At 36.3% G+C, this 1147-nt stretch overlaps 1 protein-coding gene across 2 annotated transcripts in view; it reads right to left on the reverse strand.

The window, feature by feature from the left end:
* Positions 1-1147, reverse strand: part of LOC106876986 (long-chain-fatty-acid--CoA ligase 5) — a 63115-nt gene that overhangs the window by 6876 nt on the left and 55092 nt on the right. For both annotated transcript variants that reach the window (XM_014925760.2, XM_014925761.2), the window contains 2 exons: positions 909-962; positions 572-661 (listed from right to left, as the gene is read on the reverse strand). In XM_014925760.2, the coding sequence (XP_014781246.1) occupies positions 572-661; positions 909-962 (144 nt within the window). The remainder of the gene's footprint in view (positions 1-571; positions 662-908; positions 963-1147) is intronic.

The raw sequence follows: 1147 nt of genomic DNA on the forward strand, positions 1-1147 counted from the left end.
ATGCACCCTTTCAAAGCCTAGCCAGGCTCATGGGCCCAGTTTCCCTGTTTTTATGGCGTATGTGCTCCCTGCACCTGGACGGGACACCAGTCCATCACAGCGTTACTCAAAAAACAGGAAGAAAGAGTGAGAGAAAGTTGGGGTGAAAGAGTACAACAGGGGTCACCACCACCCCCTGCCGGAGCCTCGTGGTGCTTTAGGTGTTTTCGCTCAATAAACACACTCAACGCCCGGTCTGGGAATCGTAACCGAGTCCTCCGACCGCGAGTCCGCTGCCCTAACCACTGGGCCATTGCGCCTCCACACCGTAAGGCATACATTCATTTAGTATTTGTTTATAGCATGCTATTTAGAATAAACACGAATTGAAAGTTTTGTCTATGAACACTGCATAACATCAAAGGTGAGGCATGAAGCATTTGTCTCTAACTCAGATTTCTGAGAATCTATTGACTCAAGCAGCTAAGACTGTTAGTGTCTTATAACGTCAACATTTACAATACTTTAATAGCAACATTGATAACATCAGGTTTAATTAGGATGCAAAAACATTCTTTATAAAAGAACTTACCTGTAAACTGTCACCAGCCACAAAGATTTGAGATATTAATGGACATAATAAGTAAATATTTTCAATCTTTTCAGGTGCAATATACTCGCCCTAGAATAACAGAAATTGTAAAACAAATATCAATAGTTTATCATAATTTATTTTTTAAAATATTTAAATCAAAACAGCCACCTGTGTATCATACTTAATGTATATATACTGTTGATAGGTAAGTTACTGTGGTATTTCTTCAGAGATAACATTTCTCATGGATGTGCAGTATTTAAAATGGTTATCTTTGGGTGAATGCTACATGTAAATGTGCAGTTCTTTATATGTTAATTAAATTTGAACCTACCTGTGAAAGTTTAAATATGTTCTTTTTGCGGTCAATGATTTTCAGTGTTCCATTCTAGAAAGTAAAAATACAGAGTTAGTAATTCGAATCTATAGCTTTTATCCTTTATCTTTAACTTGTTTATTATGCTATCTGCAGGAAGGATTGTCCTGATGTATACATCAGAAGCATGTCAGAACCAACAGGTATTCCATACATACATACATACATATATATATATATATATATATATATATATA

Source organism: Octopus bimaculoides, chromosome 4, assembly GCF_001194135.2.
Source record: "Octopus bimaculoides isolate UCB-OBI-ISO-001 chromosome 4, ASM119413v2, whole genome shotgun sequence".
NCBI classification, from domain to species: Eukaryota; Metazoa; Mollusca; class Cephalopoda; order Octopoda; family Octopodidae; genus Octopus; species Octopus bimaculoides.